This window comes from Ictidomys tridecemlineatus, chromosome 10, assembly GCF_052094955.1.
Source record: "Ictidomys tridecemlineatus isolate mIctTri1 chromosome 10, mIctTri1.hap1, whole genome shotgun sequence".
Taxonomy (NCBI): Eukaryota; Metazoa; Chordata; class Mammalia; order Rodentia; family Sciuridae; genus Ictidomys; species Ictidomys tridecemlineatus.
This window is the reverse complement of record NC_135486.1, coordinates 60,251,140-60,279,026: the sequence shown is the minus strand read 5'-3', so window position 1 is coordinate 60,279,026 and position 27,887 is coordinate 60,251,140. Positions and strand designations below refer to the sequence as shown.

The 27,887-nt window shown below is 45.0% G+C and overlaps 3 protein-coding genes across 6 annotated transcripts in view; 2 read left to right on the top strand and 1 right to left on the bottom strand.

Moving 5' to 3' along the window:
* The window catches only part of Egln1 (egl-9 family hypoxia inducible factor 1), a 93,653-nt gene extending 81,157 nt beyond the window's left edge, over positions 1 to 12,496 (top strand). For both annotated transcript variants that reach the window (XM_078023047.1, XM_078023046.1), the window contains 2 exons: positions 9,255 to 9,362; positions 9,472 to 12,496. In XM_078023047.1, the coding sequence (XP_077879173.1) occupies positions 9,255 to 9,362; positions 9,472 to 9,595 (232 nt within the window). In that variant the 3' untranslated portion in view covers positions 9,596 to 12,496. The remainder of the gene's footprint in view (positions 1 to 9,254; positions 9,363 to 9,471) is intronic.
* Positions 1 to 18,968, bottom strand: part of Gnpat (glyceronephosphate O-acyltransferase) — a 28,654-nt gene extending 9,686 nt beyond the window's left edge. Inside the window, exons 1-8 of one of the 3 annotated variants that reach the window (XM_078023042.1) lie at positions 18,829 to 18,968; positions 10,878 to 11,060; positions 6,084 to 6,260; positions 3,942 to 4,071; positions 1,221 to 1,348; positions 767 to 842; positions 351 to 502; positions 101 to 231 (exon numbers count right to left, since the gene is read on the bottom strand). In XM_078023042.1, coding sequence (XP_077879168.1) covers positions 101 to 231; positions 351 to 502; positions 767 to 842; positions 1,221 to 1,348; positions 3,942 to 4,071; positions 6,084 to 6,260; positions 10,878 to 11,060; positions 18,829 to 18,906 — 1,055 coding nt within the window. In that variant the 5' untranslated portion in view covers positions 18,907 to 18,968. The remainder of the gene's footprint in view (positions 1 to 100; positions 232 to 350; positions 503 to 766; positions 843 to 1,220; positions 1,349 to 3,941; positions 4,072 to 6,083; positions 6,261 to 10,877; positions 11,061 to 18,828) is intronic. The other 2 variants (XM_078023043.1, XM_078023044.1) reach the window with 2 other exon arrangements.
* A 157-nt stretch (positions 18,969 to 19,125) lies between these two features.
* Positions 19,126 to 27,798, top strand: Fsaf1 (40S small subunit processome assembly factor 1). Its single transcript, XM_078023051.1, has 7 exons — positions 19,126 to 19,258; positions 20,887 to 21,215; positions 24,793 to 24,849; positions 25,461 to 25,556; positions 25,679 to 25,765; positions 26,306 to 26,358; positions 27,205 to 27,798. The coding sequence occupies exons 1-7, from the start codon at positions 19,177 to 19,179 to the stop codon at positions 27,338 to 27,340; spliced, it is 840 nt and encodes a 279-aa protein (XP_077879177.1). The 5' UTR covers positions 19,126 to 19,176; the 3' UTR covers positions 27,341 to 27,798.
* Positions 27,799 to 27,887: the final 89 nt, after the last annotated feature.

The window sequence follows — 27,887 nt, the reverse complement described above, 5'->3', positions numbered from 1 at the left end:
AAACCACAGTTCAGGCTTGGAGGCCATCAACCCAGGTCTCGACTCACACTGCTAGGTTTAACCCTCCTCTCTACATCAGGTATCAAAACAGGCCTTGCACCTTGGAACCAAGTTATACGGGCTCCGACTCATCCTCCCAGCTGCCAGAGATCGAAGCGATATGGGGTCTCCGAAGTACACGTGGATGCTTCCAAAGTTTTCAGAGAGAATCTTTCTGGCTTTCAACAACCCCTAGTAGCATCATAATGGGGAAAGAAAAAAAAAAAGGAGTATACTTATAAGACAGAACATGTATAAGTTGGGATATTCTCTGTACTTGATGAAAATCAAGTCAGGCCATCCTCACATACAGTTGTAGATTCTTTTGGCTTCGGGACTCCTAGAAGTTCATATGCATAAAGAGTTTCTTCCAATATCTTATCATAACTGATGCTAATTGGGACAAGGTAGGTGTCAAAAACTTCTCTTTTAAAAAACGGCTCCATCACAATGTTCAAGAGACCTGTAAACATAGGAGAAAATGTTTTCTTATTCACACTGGGGAGTAGAGCACACAGGGGCCTAAATAGGAAGACAGCAAAAGTGTGCACATATCCTAAGCCCATAAATAGGAACCATTCCACTTTTAGAAACAGTTATACTTACAAAGAAACAATTATCTTGTCAAAAAGTTTTAAAAGTATCAAGTTCTATTTAGCAGTGATTAGAAAGTCACATCTAAATCCTTCGGGTATGTACTTTTCTTTCTAATCTATAAGTGACCTACCAAATTTAGGAGACAGTGTCTTGGCAGAGCGACTCCTGGTCCCTTCGAGGAAAAATTCAATAGGAGCATAACCATTCTTTAAAGAGAAAACAAACAAACAAAGACACAAAACCCATTGCCTACTCTCAAAATGACACTTTTTTTTTCCTGGAACTGGGGATGAAACCCAGGGCTTTGGCGCATGCTAGACACACGCTCTATCACTGAGCTCTATCCCCAGCCCCATAGGTACTTTTTTTGATTCCTTTCCCCATGCCCTCCCAACCCTCTAAATATATAAATGCTCACAGCAATATGTAGGCGAGAGAGCCACACACTGCTGAGACTTGGAATGTTCCTCAAGGGGGAAAACAGCTAAATGGTCTATTTAGAAATTCACAATTTGTAAAAGCAAAACAAACATCAGTGGAAAGAAAACTGAGCTTGAAAAAACCTGGCCATCACATGCATTTACCCGTAACATGGTCTTTACATATTCAGAGAATACCGCCCAGTAGAGTTTGTTGCCACCAAAGGTACGCCGCATAAAAAAGGCACCTGACATCCTCAGCAGCTCCCCAACCACTCGCATTCCCAGGAAGTCTGAAAAACAAAGGAAGCTTTCTCAAGCCCTGAGCTTAGAGGCCATCAGATTACACACGAGACATGGACAGTTACACTGAGACTGAGTCAATGAGAGGACAGCTCAGAACCACTGAAGAAAAGGGGCGCTGCAGCCAAAAGCCGCTGGGAGGCTCCATGCGCTGTGCTGACACCAGCTGGCAAGACAGGCCACAGCAGGGTGGCAGCAGCAGCCCAGGCCCAGGTCCTTGGCCCTGCTCTGAACCAGACAACAGGGCCACCTCTGTCTTCACACCTGGAGAACAAGGCCAACCTGCTCTCACCCCCATCCCAGCAGGTAAAAACATCCAACTACATCCAGCAGGACAGATTACACAGAGAGGCAGCTCTACTAGCAGTTTTAAGACAAGTTTTCTCTTCTTTTTCCTTAATTTCCAAGTATCTTCCTCATATCTTTATTCAGATGAAAATGCTCAGGAAGTACTTGAGTCCCAGCAGTTTTCACCTTATAGTTTTCTACATTTATTACCAAAGGTGAACACTTCAACCCCAGCTTTCCTGGTGGCCTTAAAGGAAGCTGATAAATGACATATCTGCCTTAGCAGTCCTACTTTTAAGAATCAATTCTACAGAAATAAAGCATTGATATAAAGTTATAATACATCAACTTTTGTAATAATGATCCTCTAAATTATACACCCATGATACTGAACATTATACAGTATCAAAAGTAGCGCAATACACAAGATGGGAGTCTTACCTTAAGCCATATATAGAAATTAACTCAGTGCCTCAAAGACTTAAAGGTAAAGCCTGAAGTTTTAAGATTCCAAGGAAAACACAGGGGAAAGTCTTCAAGGCACTAAATTTTGCAATGATATCCTACGCGGGACACCAAAAGCAAAGGGAACAGAAGAAAAATAAACTGGACTGTATCAAAATGTAAATGTCTGTGTATCCAAGGATGTAATCAAGAGCAAAAAGGTAACGCAGGGAATGGAAGGCACCATTTACAAATCATCTATCTGGTAAAGGATTTGCAGAAAATATAAAGAACCTCTACAACTCAACAACAACCTAAAATAATCCAATTTAAAAAAATGGATGATGAACTTGCATAGAAACTTTTCCAAAGAAGACACATAAATGGCCAAAAAGCATGGGAAAGGATGCTCAGCCTCATTGCTCACCGGGGAAATGCAAGTGAGAACCACAGTGCTGTTCCATTCCATGCCCACTGGAACTAGCACTACTGAAAACAAAACCCCATAAAGCAACAAGGACAGGCCAGAACATGGAGGAACCTGAACTGCCCTGGTGGAGCCATGTGGACGCTCCTCAAGTTTGAATAAAGTTACCAGGTGATCCAGCAGTTCCACTCCTTGGTATATGTCTAACACAAATTGAATACAAAGTCTTTTTTTGGGTATGTTTTGGTTCTGGGATTGAATACCTGGTACTTTGCCACTGAGTTACAGCTCCTATTTGTTTGTTTTGGAGGCAGGTCCTACTGAGTTGCTCAAGGCCTTCCTGAAGTTGGCCTCAAACTTGCAATCTTCCTGCCTCAGCCTCCCAAGTCACTGGGGTTACAAAAGTGTGCCACCATGCCCGACCTGAAAGCAGGGTCTTTTTAATTTTCTTTTTCTTTTGTGGGGAGTATTAGAGATTGAACCCAGGGGAGCATTACCACAACTAGACCCCAATCCTTTTTATTTTGAGCCAAGGTCTCATCTGAGGCTCTGATGTGATCCTCCTGAGTTACTCAGGTAACATGTGTGGCCACTGCACCTGGGAGCTGAAAGCAGGGTTTTGAACAGGTAAGTGTCCTCCCATGTCAACAGCAGTGTCATCTGCAATAGGCAGAAGGGAAAAGCAACCCAAGTGTCCACTGGGGTGAAGGAATAAACTAACATGTTTATTCATACAGGGAATATTATTCAACCTTAGAAAGGAGGGACATTCTGACCAGATTACATGGGAGGAGCTTGAAAGGATGTGCACCATCACATCACTACAGGGGAGACCCTGGCACTTCCACCTGAGGGAAGCACCAGAGCCGTCAAGTTCACAGAAGAGACAGCAGAACAGCAGGTGCCTGGGCTGGGAAGGAAGGATGGAGAGGTCCTATTCTGTGGGTACAGCTTCCGTACTGCAAGATGGACAATGTGGTAGCGTCATGACACAGTGAGTATACCTGACACCACTGAACGTGCTCTTAATGTGGGCAAGATGGCAAGTTCATGTTATATGTATTTCTTCACAAAAAAATACATTTTAAAAGTTAGACCTGTTCATTTACCTAGAGGGAGAGCTATTAGTATATAATCAAATACAAAAGCCAGAAGGTAGAAACTACACATGGGTAGTACTGTTACATTCTTCAAATTGAAACCAAAGAGTCCTGTGTGCCTGCATGCCTGTCTCCATCTGCCCAGCACAAGGAGCCAAGAGAGAAGGACCCATGCCAGGCTGTCACACTCTGGGTCCTGAGAGGAGGCTGGGTTAACGTTGCCTTCTATACTTCAGCAGGGCTAGAACCACTCTTGGGAACATTTTAATCTATAAGGTTTAAAAAAAAAAAAAAAAAAAAAAAAAGGAGCAGATCAGTACATACCCATTCCTGCTGCTATGACCGGCACAGGCAAGTCGTAGTTGTACAAAAGAAAAGAGAGCATCAGAAAGTCAATGTAACTCCGGTGACTAGGCAGCAGGACAACGGGGTGCTCCTGAATAGCGCGTTGAAGCTTGAAGAAATATATTACATTTGGAATAATTTCAGTTATCACATTCTCTATGATTTTAAATCATACCTCAAATCAAAAATCAGGAGGACAAGTCTATGCTTAAAGGTAATGCTAACCATGTTTTTGCCTTCGCTACATACATACAAACTTCACTTGCTCTGACCAGATTAAGTATTATTTTAGAGTTCTAGTTAAACAATTTCATTCAATACAAGAATATTAAATATATAAATTTTATGAATCAGAATAATAACGATGATCACAAGCATGTATTATTTGGCATTTTCTACACCAGTCATCTGACGTGGATTTACTAACATGTATTTGTAAGTAAGGTCTAAATCTTTGCTTCCCTGTTGATCCCATGGGCATGCACCTTATGAATGGTGGAGCTGAGGGTGAGACCCAGGTCAGCTTGCCTTACACAACCAACCCAAGTCAGCTGCAGTGGTGCATGCCTATGATTCCAGCAACACAGGAGGCTGAGGCAGGAGGACTGCAAGTTTGAGGCCAGCCTCAGCAACTTGGCAAGGCCCTGAACAACTTATTGAGACCCTGTCTCAAAATAAAAAATAGGACTGGAGATGTGGCTCAGTAGTTAAGTACCCCTGGGTTCAATCCCTAAGACTGAAAAGAGCCAACATGAACTGTTGCCCTGGCCTGGGTGCTTACAGCAACAGAGAGCAAGGGCTAGCTTCTCTGGGAGAGATTTAACAGGGGCTTTCATTAGTGTTTTTGTTTTGTTGCAGTACTGGGCATTTAACGCAGGGGTGCTCTGCCACTGAGCTTAATCTCCAGCCCTTTTTTGAGACAGGGTCTCACTTAGTTGCTAAAGCTGGCCTTGAACTTGCAATCCTCCTGTCTCAAGTCTCTCGAGTTGCTGGGATTACAGGTGTGCACCACCACAGTCAGCAGGATTTATAAATTAGTAGCACAAAATAAGAGGAATATTTTTCTCTGTGTCTGACTGCCTGGAGAATGGGCATCACATAGTTGAGAGAGACACTTGAGATTCCAGATATATTCAAGTCACAGGCTCAAACACAGTCACTGGTATCAATTTGTTACCTGTTTTTCTGAAATAAAAACTATAAGGCAAGCTTCCCAATAGCACCAGCAAGGGAAGGACCACTAGGCAGTCTTCAGAGCAATGCGATCCAGGCAAAAACTAGCAGTGGATGCACACCCAGTGGGCAGTCGGACAGAAACATGACGGTGACTGTTTCCAAAGTCCCTCAAGATGCTTACTACGGACAGAGGGAACGTAAACTCTGCAGTGGAGAAACTCGGGAAGCATAGCCTCAACCAAGTGATGAGGGACACCCCGTGAGGAACAGTACAGATGTGCTGAGGAGAACCCAGCATCGCCTCTAAGGTATTCCTGCCCAAAGTGCACCCCTGAGCCCACCAGAGGGACACAGTTCACGCCTAACCCAAGGGATATGACATAACTGGCCTCTGCTGGGAACAGCATGATACCCAAAGACACAAGCAAAAACACTGAGAACTTGTTCTGGATCAACGGACTCAAAGGAGAGGGGAGGCTGGACATAGCCCACACCCTACGGCTTCTCTGGCGCTACAGAACATGAGTGTGAGGAGTGCCAACGGCAGCTGTGAGGTCCACATCACAAGTGCCATGTCCTGGCTGATTCATGTTGCTAACTGTACCATAATAGAATGACTTTATTTATAGGAAAACATTGGCAAACAGGATAAAGGAAATGTTGGAGAGGAGTCTAGGTGAAATATAGATAAAATTCTTTGTATTACGTGTCTAACTTCTGTGAACATGGTATGTTGACTAGTCTGAAAGTCGTACTTGACCAAGTATATTAGTCTGAAATCAGGAGTCTAGAGCTAAAAGGAAGAAGGCAAAACCAAGCCCCAGAGAAGCACATCCTCTTCTGCCACGCTAACGCCTGGTGCCTGGGCTCTCGGCATCTGCCAGCTCGGGAGATGCCCGAGTTGTTGCCAGGGTACAGATGGGCTGGGTCTAAGTCAGTACTCACTTTCTGAATGCCTTCTTCATTCACACACACCTTCGAGAAAATCTGTTTAAATATTTTACTCAAGGCGAAGGCAAAAAACCGAACGACTCCCAAACGCAGCTTATGGCTCATCTCATCCAGGATCTCACACGCTTCCTCGCGGAGGACATCGACAGACTGGAGAGACTCCGTAGAGAGCTGGAAGGAGAGGGATGCAGAGATAAGCCAGAACTCTATTCCAAAAGTATGGTTAGCTTCAAATGGACCAGAATTATACAACTCCAAGATAATGTGTTTTCTTCTTGTTTTAAATTGACATAGTGCTTTTTCTAACACAGTGAAGTAGATAAATGGTCTTTTTTTTTTCTTCTTTTGGAAGAAAATCACTTTATATTCATTAATTCACAAAGAATAACATTAAAACAGCCAGTTTAAGGAGGGCACACAAACATTTTCCAATCCCCCAATTCTGTGTAAACTCAGTGACCAGAGCACCCTTTTCCACTGCCATATAGTGATGCTATAAAGTGAGGTTTTACACTTCACACTTCCATCTCCTATGACACCTTCATGCTAAAGTAACTTGATCATCGGAGCCAACTTTCCACTTCTTTGATTTGAACTTTTTGATGAGAAGAGTCCACCTGCAGTTCTGCACTGTCTCAGCACCTCACTGAAACCCTCACAGGGCTTAACAGCACCCGATTCTGGGCACATTTCAAAAATTGTTTTATCTCATAAAAGCAAGAGACTCCACCCCCCCCCCCACACACACACACGGTGCTGCTGCTGTGCTGGCTGGCTCCCTAAGGCTCCTGGTAAGTGATGGCACAGCCCAGTGTGTGCCCCACAGCCACATCCACTGCAGCAGCAGGAGAGCCACCTGCAGGTGGTGGGGCTGCTGCTGGTGCTGGCCTGGGTGCAGCTCTTAGCCAGCAGGCCAGGCTGGTTGGGGGAGCCACAGGCCAGGTGCAGCCCCAGCTTTCATGTAGCATGCTAAGCATGTGGCAGCTATGTCCAAGGTGCAAATCTGAATGAGCTCATGTAGGTAAGTTTAAAGGCTAGAAATGTGAAGAGAATCAGCATTCCAGAGAAAGGAGCCAGGCAGGAGACCAGGCCCACAAAATGGCTGCTGCTTTCAGTTCTCTGACCCCAGACAGGAAGACAGAAGAGGAAGGGCTGAGACCACCACCATCCCTCCACTGTGCAGTGCCTCCCTCTCCGTGGCAGGCTGACACTGGCTGTTTTACCATCATTTGGTGAAGACAAGAAATGAATTTTTGGAATACAGGGGCTTTGAAGTCTGATCCTGGCTTCAGTTCTCCCCACGAGTGCACACCAGACCTCACCCTTCCTTTTCCTTGTCATTGGGGGCTCCTTGAAACTAGTCCAGGTTCTTCTGAGGCCAGGGAAGTCAAAATTCTGCAAATCTGTGGTACCAACCAGCAAGGCAGGCATATTGGTACAGAGAAGTCTGGCTGGTTTGAGAGATCTGTTCTATGATTAGCCTAACATTGCACAGTGCTAATTCTGAGGGCCTCCTGGAGAGGTTCTGGCTGACTTGAGCTATTTATAGCTATGAAGATTACTTGAGACTTGTATGATGTACTGTGGCCTGTGCATCTGAAAGCATACTCTAATGGCTGCTCTAGGCATTCTGTTAGTCAGCTGTGTTATGGCCATTGACTTGATAAAGGCTAAACTGGTTTAATATAATTGTTTTATGAGTTCTTTTAGTTTGATTTTTTGTTTGACTGGCTTTAAAGAAACAAAAAAAAAATCTGATGGTTGTAGCAATAGTCTTTTTCAAAATTTATAAATATTCCTAGGTGTGGTGATGCATGTCAGTAATTCCAGCGACTTGGGAGGTTGAGGCAGTAGGGGCAGAAGGAGCACAAGTTCAAGGCCAACCGGGACAACTTGGGGAGGGGAGGGGAGGGGAGGGGAGAGGAGAGGAGAGGAGAGGAGAGGAGAGGAGAGGAAAGGAAAGGAGAGGAAAGGAAAGGACTGGGGATGAAACTCAGTGGTAGAGCACCTGAGTAAAATCCCCAGCAACCCCCACACTCAAAATAACTACAAAAAATGTAGCAACACCCATGTCTAGTAACAATAAGATCACAGCAGAGCCAAGAGGTGCCCATGCCTAGTGACACTGCAGCTGTCCAGAGGTCTTAGCACAATGCATGGCTCTCAGTCTGTGGTGATACTGGAGTAAGTCAATAGGAATCAGGAACCGAGAGCAGGCAGCTCCAGGGGCCCCTGCAGGACGTGTTGCCTAATGGTAGCTCCTATGTCCCTGGTTTATGTACTTACTATGCTCCACTTTCTACTATTATTTTACAGTGTATTTCTCCTACTTGTTTAGAAAAAATTTTTAAAAATACTGTAAAATAGCACATGTGGGACTGGGGTGAGGACCATGGTGAATGCTTGCCCAGCATATGCGAGGCCCAGGTTCCAGCTCAGCACCACACACACAAGAGGCAGCATGCTGCCTTGCTCCTGGTGCTCAGTCAGGTCTCCCATATGTCACACCCTCTGTGCTTGACTTAGCCTCATGCTGTTTTGCTTCTTGTGAGCCTCGGAGCAATAGGCTCCACCATGTGCTTTCACCACAAGTCCAGCTATGGAGGAGGTACATGCTACAATGTTCCTTACAACAATGAAACTGCCTACCAACACACCTCTCCAAACCCAGCCTCTTTTTTTTTTGGTACCAGGGACTGAACTCAGGGGCACTCGGTCACCAAGCCACATCCCCAGACCTACTTTGTATTTTATTTAGAGAGAGGGTTTCACTGAGTTGCTTAACACCTCATTGTTGCTGAGGCTGGCTTTGAACTCGAAATCCTCCTGCCTCAGTCTACCGAGCCATGGAGATTATAGGCGTACACCACCATGCCCACTCCATGAGGGTTTTTATTCATGAGGAAATCTGACTTCACTTGTGAAACAGGCCTAACTAGAGAAAACTGGTAGCTTCTCTGATACATAAGGCCAATCAAAACAAAGGGAATAGGAGCACAAGTCAACATCCAAATCAAAAGAGAAATCAGAGGGTGGAGAGAACATTCCCCAGGCCATGAACCAGATTAAACTCAAGGTAAAAGCCAAGAAGCAAGACCTCTACAGCTAAGTCTCAGGGAACAAGAGCCAAATCAAGAAGCTGAAAATGCCTTTCTTCTTCCCCAGCCAATTCCAGAAGGCCAGAGAGGAGGCTGCAGGACCACGACAGCCCGACCCACCATCCAGAGCACAACCTTGCAACACAGGCACCTCAACCAGGGACCAGAGTGACAGGTGAGGCCAGGCAGAGGGTCAGCCTAAGGGAGCCAGTCTTGTATACAGAAATGAGTCCCTATGTATGTGAGGCATAGTTTCTGAAGGTGCTCTCTTCCTTCCTCTGCAGATCACAGCAATCACACATGGCTTCCTTGAGGATATCACAGAGGAGCAGAGCCCATAAGACAAGGGCAGAAGGGCATGTGCACTTCCCAGAGGAGCCCGTTAGGAAAGAGCATGCTCTCCTCTGATCCGAAAAAAAAATGGAGCCAAGGAGAAAGGAGGCCCACACCACTAATGGCCAGGCCTTCTGTGCTATTAGTATAGCTATGGTCCTGAGGATCAGGTGGGATGAGCACAGGTCAGCAACAGCCTCAAGGGCATCAGTCTGTCACCGTGAACTTGGGCCTCATGAGTGCCTGGTTAGGGGACGCACAGGGCTGGACATCAGGAAGCTCCCATCTTGTCTACGGAACACCTTACTTCTGAGGTCTTCAAATCACACATCCAGAGCGAGCCTTGCTCCCTTCCCAGTCCTGTACTCTGGTCTAAGTTCCTTTCCCACGGAACAGCTCCACTTCCTTCCTTCCTATATCCTACAACCACCAAAAAAGATCAGCTTCACCTCTCAATCTCTGAAGCCTGTCCATTCCTGTCCTAATAGCTGTACCCCAGTGCAGGCAATGACAGTGGCACCTGGGGACTACTGCAAGAGCCCCATGAGCACTTCCTGTCTTTGGTGTTCTGAGGGCACTCCGGCGCACTCTCACTCTACCTCGAAAGCCTTCTGCGGCTTCATACCACAGGCCAACAAAGCCCTACCCGACCGGCCCCCACTCACTTCTCCAGGCTAAAAGCTTACCATCATCCTCTCTTTGTTCTTTGTTCTGAGCTATTTTTAGTATGTAACAGTACACGTTCTCTTAATACATGTTCCCTTAGTTCATGTTCTCTCTTAAAACACACTGGCAGCTTCCAAACTTTGCTATTCTTTGGAATCTGGGCTCTTTGAAACACTCCTGCTACAGGTTCCCTCTCGCTGACATTGTTAACTGAGCTGGCACGGACACGGGCACAGGCGTTTCTCAGAGCTCCACAGGTATTCTAACACAGAGGTTTGCAGTCATAATGATCTGTCTACTAGAACTTTCTTCACCCACTTCACTGGAAAAACCTGAATCATCTTTCAGATCTCATTTAAAAGTAAAATCACTTCCCCCACTCTCCACACCAAATTAACAGTCCTTATTAACTATTTAGTGTCTTTGGATCTTGGGCCACCGCTAATGTGCCCTGAACTGAATTTCACTGTAACTGTGTGACCGTCATTGTTCCCTGCCAGCCTAGACACTGCAACTGGTGGCAGCAGTTCTCAGTGTCTAGGAAAGAAGCAAAGACACATTATAGGATGTCAGGTATCTGGTGAATGTGCTGAATATAGCTAATCCTAAAAGAATACATTCAAAATAAAATCAGAGAAACAAGAAGGAACTGGTTACGATGAATAAATCTGGCTGTGACCAAAGGACTCACCTGCTTAATGACATAATGAATCTCTTCAGAACTGAGAACACTGTATTTAATATCGCTTGGCTTGCAAGGAGTAATTCCCTTATAGAGAAGAGGCGTGTAGCACTTCATCGCAAACTTCAAGTCACTGACATGTCTCCTCTCCTCTAAGATATCTTCAAAATCATCCCACTTTTTAAGCTCTTTCTGTGAATAAGGCAAATCAAAGAAAGAAATGAGCACATACTATAAAACAAATAGGACAGATTAGGGATGACATAGGAAAGGTTTCACCTTTACCAAAATATTTATTCCATGGCATCTGGACAAAAGAATTGAGTGTTCTGACATTAGGTTTTCAAACACTAAGAAAAAGAAATGTGGGGTTGGGGTCGTGGCTCAGTGGTAGAGCGCTCGCCTAGCACATGCGAGGCCCTGGGTTCGATCCTCAGCACCACATAAAATAAATAGAATGAAGGTATTGTATACAACTACTTCTAAAAAATACTTTTAAAAAAAGAATGTAACAATTATTAGAATCAATTCATCAATACCTAATTTATATCATATTTTTGGTTGCTATTTTTGTAAAGCCAGTACCCCTTTGGGAAACTTAACAAAAACAGCAGAGATTAAGCTCCAGAATAATCTCATCAGTTTTGCAAGGTTTCTTCTATCACACTGACAGACTTTCATCTGCCTCTACTTAGCTTTAAAAATTAAATCAAAATATATTAGGAGCCCACATTTGACATATATGGGCTTATGTCAAATAAGCCCATACAAGTGCAAAGAAAATGGAAGATCTCTCAAGAAGAAAGCGCCTACACGGGCTCCGACAGAGAGTCTGTGCCACTGTGGCCACATACGCTCAATTGCCACCCAACCAGCCCCCAGCACAGCTCTTAGAAGCCTACCAATAACTCTTGGACTGCTATTTTAAAAAGACGTCCTCTGATTGTAAAAGTAAGAGTGGTGTTGATATTCTCAGCTAGCACGTCTAAATTGCACACTGCGTGTGAGAACTCTTCTAACAGCTCTGAACAGAGGAGCAAGCCTCTCAACAAACCCAGGAGGGAATGGCATTCTCAGTCCCAGCTTACAATGGGACTCAGGCACACAGAGGTGGACTTAGGTGGACTTTCCTCAGGCCAACTCCTGACCACCTCCACACTGCTGCAGCGCCTGATCATGGAAAATCTGGAAACACTGTAACACATATAAAAATATAAATTGCTCCCAATCCTATGACCCAGGAACAACCTGCTCACAACATGTAATAGTTTCCTTATTGTTTTTCATTCATGGTATAGAAATACGTATTTATTCAAAACAAGAACCATACAGTTTACCTGTTTTCAACTCAGAGTACTGTTTTAAACCACTTTAGTGGCTGCACAATCATCATGTTCCCTAAGTACTTAAAATATTTTTTCAAATTACCAAAGCAACATATGTTCATTATAAAAATTTAGAACATATAAGCATAGAGAAAAAATTAAAATCACCTAGATCCTGAGACACTTTCATGAATTCTTTTTCTCTAAATGCACGGATGGACACATTCTTTCCTTGCCACATACACACTGGGACTCGCAACGTGTTTCTTTTCATTTAATGTCATTAAATATTGCTCCATGCCATTTAAATTCCTTCATTTCTTTTTTGTCTGGGGATCAAACCTAGGTGCCTGTGCATGCTAGCAAATACTCTACTACAAAGTTATACCCACAGCCCATCTTTGATTATTCTTTATTTTGTTGTTATTATTATGGGGATTGAACCCAGTGGTGCTTTTACGGCTGAGCTACACCCCCAGCCTATTTATTTGTTTGTTTGTTTGTTTATAGACAGGGCTTTACTAAGTTGCCAAGGCTGGCCTCAAACTTGTGATCCTCCTATCTCAGTCTCCCAAGTAGCTGGGATTACAGGTGTATGCCACCATGTCCAGCAATATCATTATTTTTAATGTTAAAAATTTATATAATTCTTCACTCCTTGCTATATACAAAAACACACATTCTTAGCCCCCCCCCAACATCCTTCTTTCAGTGAACCCCTCCATCCTGGCCTCTTCCAGCTTTCATCCTACCAGCCTCCTCTACTATATAACACCATTATCTAGTGCTCCCTCTCCCTGCCCACCTCAAACTGTCCAGCAATTTCCCTGCTTTGGTTTTTAATTCATGGCTCTCTGTCACAGTAGAAAAATCTACCTTGCTTCTGTAATCCAGTGACTCTCAACCTGGGAGAAGTTTTCCCCTTACAAATTTGTGTTCTTTCCCCGACCTCCCTCAGTCAGCCTCCTCCTCCAATCCCCTCTGTCCATCCTCCTCATGGTGCTGGGCATGGGCACACACTTCCCGGCTTTCTGGCCCAGCTTCTCCTGCCTCTCAGCACACACACTTGGTTGCCACACTCCACATCTGGCCTTTCGCAAAGGAACTCATTGCTCTGCAAGGTCCTGAACGCCATCCTGTTCCTAAGATCTCAGTCTCCAGACCCCTGTCATCTGCAGCCTTCTGTATCACTCTAGTGCCTCTCCCCTCACCCTTTCTGTCCAGTCCTAACCTGGCTTTGAGCATGCACCCTGTCCACTTGGCAACTCACCACTGCCCTGGTCGTCTCTCAGTGCAGCTTCAGCCCTTTCCTTCAACAACCCCTCCACTGAGCTCACCCGTCCTCTGCACTCACTGCCTCTGTGCTCTTCTCAAGAGAGTTCTAATCAGACCCAACCCTACCATGCCACGGCACCCATCAACCACTCCTGGGAGAGGGAACTGCACTGCCCACCATGCTTTCTTTCTGGCACCTGGCCTTATATATCTGCCCATCTGTTCCTGTCATCCCTGCATAGGCACCCCTTCTTCTGTGAAGGCTCCCCTTGAGTTCCACCTGGAATTACTGACACCTCCTCATGTGGACTTCTTCACCTACAATCCATGTCTATTACAGTATGTATCCCACACTCTGTGACTGTCAGCATGTCTTGTCTCGATACTAGAGCACAATTATCTTAAGATAAGACTGCCTATTTCTTTATCTTTCCAGCATCTGGCCATGGTGCTGGAATTCTGACGTAAAATTGCAGTCACTGCAACATATCACACACTCTTGCTCATAAGCCATTAATAAGGAACATACAGCTCTATCACCCCAGTTAGACTGCAACAAACTATCATCATGTAATTTGAGGGTCAAAAGGGATCTTGAAACTTTCCATTTAGTGGTCCTAGGAATAGAAAGAGAAAAGGATCAGGATCAGGATCAACAGGGAACAAATGGAGGGCAGAGCAATCAGGACACCAAGAGCAGCAAAAACAGGCACTTTAAGAAAGCCTGCAAAAGGGCTGGAGTTGTGGCTCAGCGGTAGAACGCTCGCCCAGCACATGTGGGGCCCTGGGTTCAATCCTCAGCACCACATAAAAATTAAATGAATAAAATAAAGATATTGTGTCCAACTACAACTAAAAAATAAATATTAAAAAAAAAGAGGGGCTGGGGTTGTGGCTCAATGGGTGAGAGGCACTGGGTTCGATCCTAAGTACACATAAAAATAAATAAATAAATACAATGAAGTTATTGTGTCCAACTAGAACTTAAAAAAAAAAAAGCCTGCAAAAGAGGATCAGCAGCAACTTTTGCACAGTTCTGTTACCTGCAGGGCCAAGTCCACACCTCTTGCCTTATTACCCCAGCTTTTCATGACCCCTACCACTTCCTCTCTTTGACAGTCTTGCTGTAGACATGCAATTCCCTAAACAAAGAATGCTATTTCAGGGCTCTCCAGACCTCTCTTCAAGTTAACACCTTGGCAAAAGAGCATTCGTCCTTACATATTTGAGCACAACTGTAAGCTTGGCTTTGTGGTTTGTGTTGGGGACAGAGTGGTGATCAAAACAGTCTCTCTTATAAGTAATAAGTGCATGGCGATATCAGCAATTGAGAGAGGCATGGATTTTCAAAATGGTACCTCCAACATTTTATTAAACCTGTATTTGGTGCCTCCTGTACAAGACTGTGAACTTCCTGTTGAGGTAGGTAAAGTGTCTTCTACGTTTCTGAACCTACTATTATCAGTAGGATCTCAGTCATCATAGAATGAAATAAGGCAGTTACTTCTTGAATCCTGTTGACGACAGCTCCCTAACATTCATAGGATAAAGCTCAAAACTCCCCAGTTTGGCTCTAACCCAACGTTTAATCAAGTGGTTTTTAACCCAAGCTGTACATTAAAATACCTGGGGAAACTTTAAAACTACTAATGCTCAGGCCCCACCACTAGGGGGTGCTTGGTTAACTAGTTCTGTGAGCAGTGCCTAGGGCATCAGGATTTCTAAAAGTACCCTAAGTGGTTCCCATGTGCAGGCAGGGTCAACTGCTTATCAACTGGCCCTCCCTTAGGCCGGCTAGGAGTATTGATTATCACTGAGTAGACATATTTGCATGGCTACTCACCCAGGAATATAAAACAAAGGAAAGCTAAGTAAGAGGTGAAGTGGGCACTCTCCTTGTCTGAGTCTGCAGGCAGGCTCCCCAGCTGACGGCTGGACAAGCCTCTCCTGACTTCTGAACCTCCCTTCTGACTGCTCCAGAGGACCCATTCACTCAGAAGAAGGTCACCAATTGCTCCAGCACCAGCCACCAGGCACTGTTGTACATGCCTTAAGTTATACACTGGGTAAACAACTTGAACAATGCAGGCAAGAGTCCAAGGGAGGAGAGCTACATGCCCTCAAGGAAAGACAAACAACAAATAAATAAGGTCAGTTAGCTTAGTGAAACCACCAGTAGTGTGCTGCTGGTGAGTATCCAGACATTTGACAAATGCCATGGAGAGCCCTGACTTACAGCCATCACCACTTTAAGCTCAACAGGGGAAAGATGCACAGCAGCACGTGTTTCAGGAGTTCCACCTTCCAGTAAGACACACACATACACAACCTCCAGAACATATTATAAGATTCAGAAAAGTAACTAGGAAATGCTAGATTTTGAGTATTATCATTGTTTTAAATAGACTTTAATTGTAAGTGTATATAATTTACTTTTTGATTTTAATTCATATATTTTTATGCAGTGCTAAGGATTGAACCCAGGGCATCACATGTGTTAAGCAAGTGCTCTACCACTGAACTGCAGTCCTGGCCCTACTTTGATTTTAAATAATGGTTGTATTTGAACACACAACATTCACACACACTTGGTGAATATTTAACTGTCAGCTGTGGCAAGCCTACTGGCTTTATACTTAAAGGAATAAAGTAAGGGACCTGATGAGGAAGTGACTTGAGAGCTAAATAGTTGCTGGAAGCCTCTCTGAGGAGGTGACAGGTGAGTTGGGTTATCTATATTAAGAAGAGCAAGCAGTGCAACATTGTGGAACACTGTACGCCACACTGAGGCTATTGCACACGCATTCTGAGCAGAGGGCATGCTTATTTTAAGCCTGAGAAATAGAAGGTCAGGTGGCTGCAGACTATTAGGCAAGATCAGGAAAGTCAGAGCAGTGGCAGTTACCAGACCACACAGAGTCTTATGGAACACAGCAAAGGAATCACGTCAAGAGTCCCAGGACTTTTCCATTTGTCATCCCAGAATCTCACTGAAAGACCACAAGTACTCTTCTGGCTTTGGATACAGCTACTAGCTGATGACTGCTGGAGCAGTATGTTACTCCAGACCTTCCTCTTTTGCTCTGGTACCATATTGCCACTCTACTTGATGTCTTCTCAAATGATGATGTTGTTTCTGGTCCATAATATGATAATCAACAAGCTAAATATCTCTTACCTCAAAATGAACACATCCCAAACTGAAATTGATATATTACCTGTCAAAACCTGTTTCTCTCCTGTAAATCCTATCAAAAGGCATAAGCTGTCCAGTTGCCAAGTCACAGAAACCCAATAGTCTATGTCAGATTGCCCCCCTTCCCTTAGCCAACTGGCTCCAAGGGCCAACAACTTGCTGTCCTAAGTCCCACAAACATTCACGGCCTTCCACCAACCTCACTGCACTGGCCTACTCCAGGCTTCCTTGCTCCTCTGGATTCTTGCAATAGTGTCCCAATCATCTCTATGCTTATGCATCAGATTCCCTCCCCACCCTGATTCCCATCCTACCCTCTCTGCCTAAGTAAAGGAGGTTGCCCACAGATAGTCGTGCCAGAAACCAGTAGCTGAGTATAAATGGCCTACCGTAAAGCCAAGATTGTTATCCTTAAGGACGTAGACATGATACCATATTTGTTAGGAAATTGCCTGCTTCTTCTGATTCTCATGTCCCCTTTGCCATATCCTTACCTGACTGGCTCCTCAGCACAAGTAAGGCAGTGGTTTTCTTACATAATGCCTAAGACTGTCTTCCTCTCCTTCACCTACCATTCACACTTCAAACCTCAGCTAAGGTGTCACCTTCTCTAGGAAGCCTTGCAGAGTCTACAACAACCAGGTGTATCTCCATTTTACTATCACAATATATGCTGTGCCCTTAGATTACTTAATTGTAATTATTTATTCACTTATGACTTCCCATGTCCTTAAAGGCAAGGGCTGGATCTGTAACACCTACATATTAGACATTGAGAATAATGACTATGATACTGTAGATACTTCTAATGTTTGCTTTAATCAGAAGTATCTTAAATACCTCTAAAGAACTAATCTCAGATAAGACAGAAAGTATTGCACAATAACAGTGGAAATGAGGACAACCTGAAGGAGTAAGAAGTAGTTCACTGAAATAAGACTATGCAATCACAAAGAGTAGCCAGAAGTACTAATAAGAGGGCTGCTGTCCAGCATCAGAAGTACACTGTTCACATGCATTGTCTTGGTCTTTAATGTGAAAAAGTCAACAAGTCTTAGGGTTAAAACGTCACTGATGAAGGAAGAAGTAAAACACCAACTCTGTTCAACACACACAAAGAAAATTCCAGTCAATTTGCGAACCACTTTAGGACAAAAAAAGAAAAAGCTTTCCGTATGTTGGATCTGCACAACAACCCTGTTCTCCACAGGTCTGTCCTGCAGTATCAGAATCAGAAAACAAAGATGAAATATTTCCACCAAAGAACTGTGGGCTGACAAGGTCAGCGAGGAGAGAGGCTAAGGGTGATTAAGCTTGAGGGAATAGGCAGTTAGCAGCAATCATAAATGAATGGCTCCTCACAAAGCATACTGGAGCTTCAACACACTACGAAGAGGACTGTCCCTATCTGGAGATGGTCACTTTCTCTTAGAAACTGGGGATTTTGTTTATTTTGCCCTTTTGTGTTTTCCATGCGCTGACCTTCCTGCACAAATTAACACTATACTGTACCTAAATCAGAAACTTACGCTAACTGCCAGGACGTGGATTTATGTCTTCAAAATGCATTACTTCATTTCCTTCTAAAGTAGATAAAAATTAATTTGGTAATCAAAGCAACAGATAATAACCAGATCAGTTGCGCCAGTATTGTGCAATCTCAATGGCTAAAGGGCTCCCACCTTGCAATTTCTTCATGAAAATTTTAAGTACCAACATTTTGGTGGAAAAAACAAAGCAAGAAAAAAAAAACCCCACCAGTCCAAAGCCCAAAAGAGGAAGAGGGGGTGGCCCGAGTTGAAGTGGCCGGTAGGAGACAGGCTGGGTGGCAAAGGTTGTCCTCCAAAGTGGCTTGGAACAAGTGCAAGGACGAAGACCAGACCATCTAGGCACAGAGCTCCCGGGCGTTCGGCTCTGCCAGCGCGGCCTCGACCTGCCTGCACACCAGCCGGGCGGCCCCGCGGCCCGGGTCCGGGGCCCGGGCGCGCGGCGGAGCGGCAGGCCCGGGGCCGCGGGGGAACCGCCCGGCGCGCGCGCTGCCGAGGCGCGCGGCACACGCCGTTGCCTGGGAACCGCGCCGGCACCCACGCCGCGGCGGCGGGCCTCTGCAGCTCAGGGCCGGGCTGGGCAAGCCCCGCCGAGGGCCGCGATCTCGGGCGCCTACCGCATAGAGGAGCGCGACAGCGCCGGAACTGGACGAGCCGACCGAGAAGTAAGGTCTGGAGGAGCTGGGAGCGTCCATGGCGCGGCTGCCGTCCCGGGCGGGGCCTGGGTTCCTCTGCTACGCGGCGGTGGTACAGCCGCTGGGGGCGGTTCTTCCGCGCGGGGCGGCCCGACCTCGCCCAGGCCGACGGCACCCTCTGCGGCCGCCGCACGGGACCCCGGGCGCCGCCATCTTGCCCAGGACGGAAGCCGCGCGGGGCCCCGCAGCGCACGCGCAGCCGTCGGCGACGGAAGCGGAAGTGCGAGTGGCGAGTGGACGGCTGGCCGGAGTTCCGCGCGCGAGCGCGCGATGGCACCGGAGTCAGCTTCCCCGGAGACCGTGGGCTCGGAGACGCGCCTGGACTCCCTCCTGCAATCCCTCTACGACCTGGGTGAGTACGGCTCGCGTTGGGGCGCGACGGCGCTCGGTGCCTGCAGTCCGGGGAGCGCCGGCCGCCCGCGAGCCTCTACCTGCGACACGAGCCTCTGCAGGGCCTTCTGCTGTCCACGAGGTGGCCGACCTTTCGCTCCCCTGTCTTTTACTGGGCCAAAATGAAATTAAAAGGCTTATTATTAAAGATTGGCAACTGCCTAGCACTTCAATAGGAAGCCCAGCAGGGCTGACATGGCTGGCCACCTTTTGGTACCAAGAGCCTGATCTTAACTAGGTTATGGTAATGAAGACAAAGTCTATTTTTTGTTTTTATTTCGCAGCAGCTGCGGCTCACCTTGTCAGTAATAATCAGCTTAAAAGTATGGAGAATTTATCAGGCGCAATTTGCTTTTCACATACACCCCTTTAATTTTTACAACCTTGTGATTGTTAACCTTGTGGGTATGTCGTTATTCCTATTACTAGGAATGTAGAAACACACTGAAGGATACCGAGCTTGCTGAAGGTTACCCAGCTGGTTATTTGCAGAGCCTGGGTTGCAGGGCCCAGAGACTAACTCCAGATCCTGTCTTGTGATGAAGCAACTCTGTGCCCTTGGAAATATTGGAGGACAGAGAAGAGTTAGTCTCTGACTTGAGAAGTTTAAAATCTAGAGGAAAAAACCAATCTGATATAGTTTGTTTCTACAGTCTTGAATTGTTATGCCAGAAGCTGTGAAAGCTTGGATTTTCTGTACTCGTTTTTATATCCTTAATGCCAGAGTGTAGCTGGCTATTAACACAGTTGGAGTAAATGATTAAGTAAATAGAAGCAACCATAAATCACCAACTAATGTCCAGAGAGCTCTTGTATTTATACTGTCGGTGAGGAATGAGGCCCAGAATTTTGGTCAGAACCTTTAGATGACTGACCAGAGTTTGAATAGGTGAATCAAAAAGTAGATATAGGGATTGGTAGAAAATAAAGGTGTTTAAATTAAGCCAATCATCTTAAGTTGTTACTTGATAAGAAAGAAAACAGGAAGACTGTTACATGTATCTATAATCCTAGAAAGTTACTTTTTATTTTATTTGGGGGCAGTGCTGAGGATTGAACCCAAGGGTGCTTAACCACAGAGCTACATTCCCAGTCCTTTTTATTTTGAGAAAGAGCCTTGAACTTGCAATCCTCTTGTCTCAACTTCCTGAGTTGTTGGATTTACAGGCAAGTGCCACTACATGCAGCCTAGAAAGTATTTTTTTAAAAAAGAAAGCAAATACATGTCATGTATCTGTAACCCTAAAATTAAAAAAAAAAAAAAAAAAAAAGAACAGCATTGGCTGCTGTGTCAGACACAGTAGCACCATGTATGAGCCTGTTGGGATGTCCAGTAATGGGCACTGTCATGGTGCTGGTGCTTAGAGTGAGGACCAGAGTCATTGTGTAAATATGGTCACCAAGGACATGATGGCTGCATTGTAGATATATCTATAAGTTGTGGGAGTGTACTTTGACGAAAACAGTTTATTTCTTAGTGTGCACTGCTGTTACTTAATGGTTGTACCAAACACAGTGCTTTCATATACTTGACATTGGTGATAGCTAAAACCAAAAATATTTGCTTCCTTTTTGTGTTTGAACAAACAGGAGAGACTGAAGATGAATCAGAACAGAAGAGGATCAGAAAGAAGAGGGAAAACAAGAAGAGAGATGTGGGAGCTGCAGCAGCCAGGTCAGTGGGGCCACCTTCCCTGCCTGCTTCACTTGAAAGAGGGCAGAGGAAGAGTGCTTCCAGCTTTTTCAAGGAACTCAGAGAAGAGATGCATGGTGCTCCTGATGTCACCTCCCAGGATCCTCCTTCAGGACCAGAAGTCTCTGCTGCTACATTACCACCCTTTCCCCACATAGAAGTGGTCAAATTTCACAGCAGAAATAAAAAAAGAAAACTGCAACCAGAACAAGATGAGCACACAAAGGTAAGAAGTTGATTGACCCCTTGAATGGTGGCATTAACTTACTGTCTTTATAGATGGCATGCCACCCCTGGACCACCCCCACCTAAGGATTTGCTCATTCACAGGACTCAGCATAAAATTGTTATCTGCCATCTAGACTTGTAGACTGACCTTATCAAGCTCTCACCCTTTAGAGTTAATCAGTTCTTCATTATAAATCTCATAGTTGATGTAAACTACCGGCAAACTTGGTACCAACAGTGGCTCAGGGTTTAAGATATGCAGGAAAACTCTGATAAGCATAAATTCTGGTTACTTAGTGCTCAGGACCTGTCCAGCAGCAAGTCAAGAGAACAGAACTGTCTTGAGAATTGTGGGGCTTGATAAGCCCAGACATGTTCAGTAAACTCCTTTCCATTCATAAGCATTCTGCTTATTAGTGCTCAGGAAAACCTCAATTGTTCATCTCTTTCTGATATTCCTGCTAACTGCCAGCCACTGTTCTAGGCATTGGAATATAGCATCAAAATGTGCAGCAATCCTTGCTCTTGAGGAACTTGCATTCTGGTGGAAGAGCAGTTGATTTTATTGTCTTTTCAGGTTAAGCTCCAAATGTTTTTCCTCCACAAAGATATGTCCTATCAACTTTGGTCTATCAAAATAGGAAATGAGGATTGCATTTATTTTTAAGGCTGCTGCAAAAATAGCCACAAAATTAGTGACTTAAAAAATTATCTTGCAATCCTAGACGTCAGAGGAGTCTAGAATCAAGATGTTGGTAAGGCTGTATTCCTTCTGAGGGCTCAGGGGAGAATCTTCCCTGTGTCTTTGATCAGAGGTAGCTCTGGGCATCCCTTGGCTAGCAGCTTCGTAACTGCAGTCCACTTTATTTTACTCTGCCTCCATAAGGACATCTTCCCTTGGGTTTAGGGGTCATCCTAAAGCAAGATGACTTTCTGTTGAGATCCTTGTGCTCTAAAGATCCTTTTTCAAGATGTTTCATGGACATATCTTGGAGGCATACAGTTCCATCCACCACCAAGACAGTTTGGCTTGCAGTTGTTCTTTTTGGATACAGTACATCCTTAGAACTAATGCATTAGTGCCAGTGTTTGCTACCATGCGCCCACATCCCACTTGGGCTGTGGGATCGGGATCCTTATGTGTCTGTGGGCTGCTGGCAAAAAGACCAAATGGACGCAGAAGTAATTTTTTTCACAAAGCAGGGGTGAAACTGCTCTGCGACCTTAAGGGTTCTGCTTTCACACTGGAAGACTCTAGAGCAAGAGAGTGTGCTTGCATCCAGAATTCCCTTTATTTATAGGGAAATTAACAAAGGATTTTTGATCAAATGTTCTTCACTAAATAAGGCAGGAGTGGGCTGGTTAAGCTCCAGTGGGTAACGCCCAGGTCTAGAGCCAGGGAAAAGTAGACTTCTTGGCCAAGCAAAGGTGGAGGTCACCTGCCTCGTGCAGCCCAGACAGCGTGCAGTGCCAGACCAACACCCTTTGGGCTCAAGGCTACGAGAGGATGCTTCATATAGCTCAGGGGCGGCCCCCACAGTTTCCATGTCTTTACTCTAAAAACAACAAATGCAAGCACTTACTGTCGGTTTACTAACATTTCTCCCTCAAGAATTATTAGAACACTCCAATTATCTCTACCTTTATTTTAGAATTCTAGGTCAGCTTCCCAACTCTTATGCTCCATATCCTGTGGTACTGGGACCTGTTAGGAGAGAGCCAAGAAATGGTCCTTTGCAGCCAAAGCCCTCAAGCTGTCTCCTGTTACCCCAGAGCTCCCTTCAGATACTAGTATTATGTGGGCAGCTCTGATGTGAGAGAACTGGGAAAGCCCTGCTTTGCTGTGTAATTCAGGGCTGGAGAGTTCAGCCAGGATAAGTGTCTTGGTATCCCCCTACCCTATCCGCACTTCCACACGTGTGTCAGGCTTCACGTCCTTCCTAGACTCTTGTGTGTTCCCCTTCTGGACTGGAAAGTTTCCTTCATTTTAAAATGGTGGGGAAGTTAGCACTGAGTGATTGTGCGTTTCCCTGTCTCTCAGTAATAGAATGTCTGGCAGGCCATTGTGTGGTCCTTTTCTTTCTGTTCTGAGTCCTTTCTGTCGTGGTTAGATTTTTCCCAGGAACCTTGGGAACCTTGACTCTGTTTGGTTTGAATTTACTGAGCCTAGTGAAATTTTCCATTTGTCCTTGATGTTCCACCCTTTCTTCTTTTTAAAAAATTTTCATCTTTTGGGCTAAGGTTGTAGCTCAGTGATAGAATGCTTGCCTAGCATGTGTGAGGCACAAGGTTCAATTCTTAGGACCACATACAAATTAATAAGTAAGTAAAGGTCCATTAACAACTAAAAATATTAATAAAAATTTATATCTTTTGAAAATGTTAGTTGTGTCTGGTTAAGGAAACTGAATGTGGATACAGTGAAAACACGTACACCCAGGAGAAGATAGAATCTCAGCATTGCAGCAGGTGAATGTGACTTGGTCCCTGTAGCGTCCTCTTTAGTTGGGGCTCATGAGGTGCAGAAGCTGTGCTGAGAGCCTGTGAAATATGGGAAAGTGTAGTTGCCCTAGGGAGGGGTAAATAGCAGCTCCCCATGGTGAAATGAATGAATGAATAAGTGATCTCATATAGTTGCCTTTGTTCTCTGAAAGCACTTAAGCCATTATGGCACAAGTTCCAACAGACATGAGATTGGCAGAAATATGTAGCAATATAATAGTCACCTCTGATGAAAATCCAGGGCACCAGCTGTTTGTCTTTAGCAAGACCTTGAGAAAAGAGGAGGTGTGGGGTGAGCTACACAGCAGGCCACCTGGCTGGCCCTACTGAACCCAGGAAGTGGTCTTTTTCCAGGACTGAGACTTGAGCCATACATTCTGTGAGGAAACTGCCTTGTGCTTTACAACTGCTTGTCTTCGGCTTATATGGGAACTGGCCACCATTTATGTTGCATTTTACCTGTCCCAAATACCCACAGGTGAACTGCCTGCTCCTGTGCTACTTCGAATGCACAAGAAATAGTAGGTTAAAAAAAAAAAAATCACTTATTCACTCATTTATTCCACACATAATTGAGTGCCTGCTATTTGCAGTCTCTAGGCAGCAGTAAACAGGTGTCGTTCTTTGCCCTCGTGAAATAAACTGTGCTGTCTGCTGGGGAGGCAAGCAAAACCTCAGATAAATTAATATAATTGGAAAGAATTGCAAATGCTCTGAAGAAATAAGTAGGGTCCCCAGCATAACAGGTAGAACCTACTAGATAGGTGGTCAGAGAACACTGAGGGGGCAGAATTGTCCGGTCATCAGTCGTTCTGTTTTTTTAGTGTTTTGAGGAACTGCCACAATTCTCTATAGCAGCCATACCATTTCACATTCCTACCAGTGGAACACAGGATTCAAATTTCTTCACATTCTTGCAACATTTGTTATTTTCTTTTTTATGATAGTAGCCAGTCTAATGGGTGTGAGGTAGCCTGTTCAAGGCTTTTGAAACTCTGATGGTGATCTATACTGTCATGATAGGGTACTAATGCAGTCAAAGATGATTTTAATAAGAATTCTTTTTTTCACAGAGTAAAATTCTTGTCCTTGAAAAAGATGTGGATATTCAAGAATTTAACTTGGAAAAGGTATGTTTTTTAAGATTGTTTAATTATATGTAATTGATTTTATTTATTTATAAGTTCATTGTACTTGTATAAAATTTATCAAATGTTGTAAAATTTGTAGTCATTAACACCTTTATTTATAGTGCCATAAAGTGTTTTGCATGTATAGTGGTAGGGAAGTGATTATGCAGATCCCGTTGGTTCACTTGATTGCATGCTGTGTGCTCTCAGAGACACAAGGTAGTGACAGTGACTATAATAAGCTAAAAACCAGGACATGTCCTTGTTGGGATCAGAACAGGATTTAAAAATGCCTACTAAAAGGATAGGGAGAAGCCAGGCAGCACCCCGAGTGGGTATGGCAGCTGCTGTGGTCAGTGGTCCTGAGTAGGTGGTGTTTCTCAGCTCGTCTGCAAGCAGCCTGAGTGTCGCAGAGCTCTTCCCCGGTCCTAGTTGTCACTGATGCATGTGGAGATAATTTTTTCTTTCAGTGGTCAGATTTGACATGACAGTGATTTGCAAGGAGAGCCCCAAGGAGCTCCTTTACTGCACCTACAGGACCACAGTACTCTCTGCAGTTGGAGCCATGTTGCCCACATATGCATCCGGGTTTAATTCTGTTTTCTCCACAGGCTCGTTTGGAAGTGCACCGGTTTGGGATCATGGGTTATGGAAAGGGAAAGGAAAGAGTCCTGGAACAGGAGCGTGCCATCATGCTGGGTGCTAAGGTGAGGGGACATCTTCCATTAGCCACAGGGTGCAGAAAGAGCATCCCAGGGCAACAAAGGGAACACTGGGACATTTCACAAAACAAAAGCTGGCGATACATGTCCTTATTCTTTGATTTCAGCCTCCCAAAAAGAGTTATGTGAATTACAAGGTTTTACAGGAGCAAATCAAAGAAAAAAAGGCAGCAAAAGAAGAAGAGAAGAGAGTGGTAGGTGTGATGTGGGGAGCAGAAAGGCGGGGGTTATCTCCCACAGGGCTTGCTGGGGCTGTGGCCATGCCTGGAAGCATTCAGGAACACCACTGCTGAATGTTGGTTCCCTCCTCTCTGCCACCTACATTTCATGATGCCAGCCAAGGGATCTGCTGCTCACCTGCAAGGGCGGTTTTGAATAGTAGGCGCCTGTCCAGGTGATGCTGGCTCTTCCCCTCTCTTGGCTGCCCTTATGCATCTTACGTGTTTTATGTTGTAAAGCACATGAGGCCCTTTGCAAAGCCCCAAGAATAAGTATGACACTTGGGTCTTTTCACCTAGAATAGAAGACTTTACTTTTGGTGTTGGTCTTACCTGGAATAGCCTTTCACATTCTTGAAAGGGCTTCAGATTGAGACTTTGAAACAGTCATAGTTAGTAGGCCCATTTGAAAAAATGACTAAAAATAACTAGTACCTTGGTCACAAACCTCTTGCCCGTTTTTGAATCTGCATTCTCCATTACTGACCCATATATTATCTTTAATTCTGAAATCAGGCACAGGATACAGATATTTTCAAGAAAAAGAAGAGAAAGGGGCAGGAAGACAGGTGAGTGTGCTGGCAGGAGCCAGGGCTGTGCAGCATGGGTGAGCCTCGGTCAGTGTGGCGGCAGCACCTGTAATGTGTGAGTGTCCTCCCAGGTCCACAGGGGAAAGGTGGGTTTTAGTGAGTTGTCCCGACCCAGGGGCTTCCTTGGCACTGAAACTGGAACCCTCTGTTGTCAGAGACCAGGCCCCTTAGGGATTAGGGAGGAAGCTGGGCTGGAAGGGAGCCAGCAGAGGTCAGGTGGCCTGGGCGGCCACAGTGCGTGGCGGGGCTGTGAGGAGCCGGCCTTGCCTCTGCTTGCCTCTGCTTGCCTCTTGCCTTGTTCAAGCACTGCCTGCTCTTTCTTCAGTTCCTGTTTCCCACGTGACTTTTTTGTCTTGACCTTTTTTCCTGGATGCCTAGTGGTGCTTGCACATGCTGTAAAACGGTACTTTGTTCTGCCACAGCGATCCATGGAGTGCCCACTGTGTGCCAGGATGCAGGGGGCCAGGCACAGGTGTTGGTCCCCAGTCATGACCACACTGATGGGGTCCCTGTCCTCCAGGACTTGCGCTATAGGAAGGGAAGTGCCCCAAATAACACATACTGGTAGGCAAGGCAATGTCGGGTACTAGACTGTGAAGAGGCTGAAACAGCTTCCCAGGGAAGCTGGGAGGTCACTTGAGAGCAGTGACATCCATGTGCAGAACTGAGCAAAGGGAGGGCCAGCCTAGAAAGGTCAGTCTACTCCAAGGCCCTGAGGAGGAAGGCCTGCAGGACTGCATCAGGGTGGGTTCTGCAAGGATACTATAGCCTCAGTGCTACCAGCATCTGACCGCATATGGTACCTTTTTCTCACCTTGAATGTAGAAAATCCAAAAAGAAGCCGGTTTCTAGTACTTCATCAAGTGGACAAGTTGGACAGGTTGGAAAATTCAGAAATGGGACATTGATTCTGAGCCCCCTTGATATCAAGAAAATAAATTCTTCCAGAGTGGCTAAATGAAGTACTTTATCAGCTAACAAGAGGAGTGGGAACAGGTGATCCTGCTGGCACTGGGCCCTGCCAGACCCAGACTCCTCACATTCCACAAGAGAACCGGTGAGGCCGCGTTGCCAGCTGTTGGTGAGCACAGCAAATGTCACCTCCACTTCCTGCCTGGTACTTGGAGCACTTGCTTATGATGCAGTTTTCCATGATCACAAGGTAAATGCTAGTGATTGACAATAAATTGCCTTTTTACTTTTTGGGGGGTACTGGTGGTGTACGCCTTTTAACATTTGTGACTACTTTTACCTTATGAAAGAATTCAGAATGTGGTAATTATTCAGTTTTGTGGAAAAAAAGTTTTAATTTTTCAGCCCACTTTGTATATAAAGTCTACTTTGTAAGAAGTTATATAATAAAATATTATTTTGTATTTGTATTGACTGCTAAATAATAAAAGATGGTTTTAACATGTGCTTACTGCTCATGTGCCAGTGGATATTGTCTTGCGGAAGCCAGAACTTACAAGCCACACACATTTTTAATGATATCATCCTTACTTAAG

Coding starts and splice junctions, on each gene's coding strand:
- Fsaf1 (XM_078023051.1), top strand. CDS start 19,177: ATGGCACCGGAGTCAGCTTCCCCGGAGACCGTGGGCTCGGAGACGCGC. Junction 19,259..20,886: donor GCAATCCCTCTACGACCTGG/GTGAGTACGGCT, acceptor TTGAACAAACAG/GAGAGACTGAAGATGAATCA. Junction 25,766..26,305: donor AAGAAGAAGAGAAGAGAGTG/GTAGGTGTGATG, acceptor TTCTGAAATCAG/GCACAGGATACAGATATTTT.